The sequence below is a fragment of the Bison bison genome, unplaced genomic scaffold, assembly GCF_000754665.1.
Source record: "Bison bison bison isolate TAMUID 2011002044 unplaced genomic scaffold, Bison_UMD1.0 scf7180017864180, whole genome shotgun sequence".
NCBI classification, from domain to species: domain Eukaryota; kingdom Metazoa; phylum Chordata; class Mammalia; order Artiodactyla; family Bovidae; genus Bison; species Bison bison.
Genome location: NW_011494752.1, coordinates 4,660,375 through 4,663,191, shown reverse-complemented (window position 1 = coordinate 4,663,191; position 2,817 = coordinate 4,660,375). Strand labels below are relative to the sequence as shown.

The 2,817-nt window shown below is 57.9% G+C and overlaps 1 protein-coding gene across 1 annotated transcript in view; it reads left to right on the top strand.

Moving 5' to 3' along the window:
* The first annotated feature begins 2,440 nt into the window (after positions 1-2,440).
* The window catches only part of SP6 (Sp6 transcription factor), a 1,630-nt gene continuing 1,253 nt past the window's right edge, over positions 2,441-2,817 (top strand). The window contains exon 1 of the mRNA XM_010842711.1: positions 2,441-2,817. Coding sequence (XP_010841013.1) covers positions 2,441-2,817 — 377 coding nt within the window.

The following is a 2,817-nucleotide window of genomic DNA, read 5'->3' as shown; positions in this document are numbered from 1 at the left end:
GCCGCCCGCCGCCGGGTCTGCTCGCTGCTCTCGCTAGCCCTCGGCTCCTGCCGCTCGCCGCTGGAGAGCCTGTTGGCGCGCGGGGGGCAAGAGCGCCCTTCGGGAGCGCGACAGCCTGCCGTGGCCGGAGCCCGAGCGCACACGCGAGGTAGGAGCCCTCCCGGGTCGGGGCGGCAAGGGGCGCGCGCACCAGGGATCTCCTCGGAAAGACGTGCCCGGAACGCGCTGCAGCTTCCTCTGGCCTCAGGGGAGGTGGTCCTAAAGAATCTGAGGAGTTTAGAGTCCCGGCGGAGTGAAAACGGGGCGGAAGGGAGAGGCTGGAGACTGGGGAAACTGGAGCGACTGGGACAGCTGGAGGACTGGAAACTTGTGGACCGAATGTACGGAAGTCCTAACCACCTGAGCTCCGGTGATGGGAGAGGCAGCCGGCGGAAGAGGGAAGAAGGGTGTCTCTACCCTCCTTCCCGCCTGGGGAGCCGCAAGCCCGGGTACGCGCCCGGCTGTCTCCCTTACCGAGATCTCGATAGCAGGCTAGTGCATCCTAGGATTGGGCTCCCTGGCCCTGTGGCTGGAGAGGCCACTCTGGAGCCTGGATCGTTAGCTTGTCCCCCAACCCCCACTCCAACCCTGGGGCAGTTCCCAGGCGCCAAAAGCTATTAGGGTCCCAGACCTCACTGCTCCCACCCAGCCCCTTCTGGGCTGCCCCGCCTGGGCCTGAGGCTCTGTTCCTGCCGTTTCACCCAGTTCCTTTCTTGTGGTGAGGCAGCAGGAGCTTGAGTAGGCGCCCTAGTTCCCTTCTCCCTCCCTCTCCCAGACAACCTAAGCGACCTCCCTGGTCCCCCAGAAACAGAAGATAGTAAGGTCATCCAAATACTGATTTGGGAGGGGAAAATCCCTGCCCTAAACCACTGTCTCCTCCCGCCACCATCAGCGAAGGTCCAGGCACCCGAACTCACACACTCCAGGCATCAGGGCAGGGCTCCCAGATCTTACTGAGAGGTGGTGAGATGAGGGGGACCTTCAAGTGACAAGTATGTGTTCCAGAAAGGGGCCCACTCTTTCTGGAGGGGAGTGGTCTTTGGTTTCCCAATGGTTTAAGGAAGGAGAAATAGACCAGGAATGGAGAGACCTGGTTCACAGAGATACATACTAGTTGATTGAATGAATAGATTGAATGTCTTTTTTCAAGTGACTTTTCCAATTATGGCTGTTTCCTCTTCTTTAAAATGAGGACTGAAAAATAAAATAAGAGGATTGGCCAGGAGCAGTGGTTCTCAACACTTGGTTGCATGTTAGAATCATGTGGAGAGCTCCTAAAAACTATCCAAGTCTAGAATGCACTCCCTGTATAATATCTCTGGGTAATTCTTCCTCTTAATTTCTGTGCTATTCTGGCTTTTCCTGTTGCTTCCCCTACTCTGTCCCTGAATCCCTTACAGGGGTGGCAATTTTATCTTCCTGAGCTTGCTGGTAAGCTCGTCTCTGCCTGACCCCTTCTCCGGGGAAGCAGACCCCTCCAAGCTTCATATCTGGGTCTCCCCTAGATTGGACGAGGGCAGAGGTAGCAGCCAGAAAACTGACTGGGCGCTGGTGTAGGTCAGGCCAGACAGGAGGCTTAGCTTTCTCTGGTGGAGAGACGTTCTCTGGAAACTGGCACTGTAGCTGTACCCCGGGAAGGTGAAGTCCCCGGTAGAGACAAAGGGAATGGGGGCCAGGTATGGGAATGGGTTTGATGGGGCTGAGGCAATCCAGCCAGGCAGGGAGCTGGGGGGAGTAGTGTAGGGCAGAGAAATGCTCTTCTTCACTGAACATGCCTCAGGGATGGAAAGAGGGCTCTTTTTCTAAAACCTCGGAACCTGCTTGGGGCTTTGGGAAGTCAGGTCACCTTAAGTTTTGGGTTAGAACACCTCCCTCTACCCAGCTGAGTCCTGAGTTAAGGTGGGGACTTAAACTGGAGATGAGCCTAGATTCTCCATTGTGGCTGGCAGCAGATCTGCGGGGGGAATTTTGGGGGAGGGATATGGGAGCAATGCCACTGCCCCTCACACCCAGCTGGGCAGCTAGGATGATTCTAGAACTGTAATCTAGGTAAATCTGACCTGCTCACCTGGGACCAGCCCAACTCCCTGGATGAGCTGGGTCCTCTAGGAAGGATCACCTAGGAGAAGGTGAACTTCTATCAGCGTCTGCCCGCGGTGGAGGGCCTCGCACCCTCAACCGTTCCTAGCACTCTTAACTGGTCTTTAGTCTACAACCAGAGGTTCTTTCCCCACTTTTCACCTGGGGGTGGGAAAGAAGCACTTGGCCCAGGAGGGGATCTGGGCTGAGAAGGAAAATGAGCCAGTTACTTACCTCACTTTGTCTCTTCTTTGCCTCCTTTAGGTCCCACCTGAGGTGCCCTTGACTATCCCTGTCCCCCATCCCACCCCGGATCCCGGCAATGCTAACCGCCGTCTGCGGCTCTCTGGGCAGCCAGCACACGGACGCGCCTGCCGCCTCCCCGCCGCGCCTCGACCTGCAGCCTCTCCAAACATACCAGGGCCACACGAGCCCGGAGGCCGGGGACTACCCCTCCCCGCTGCAGCCTGGAGAGCTGCAGAGCCTCCCACTGGGCCCCGAGGTGGACTTCTCACAGGGCTATGAGCTGCCAGGGGCCTCCTCTCGGGTAACCTGCGAGGACCTGGAAAACGACAGCCCCTTGGTCCCGGGACCCTTTTCCAAGCTCCTGCAGCCGGACATGTCACACCATTACGAATCCTGGTTCCGGCCGACACATCCAGGCACCGAGGATGGCTCGTGGTGGGACCTTCATCCGGG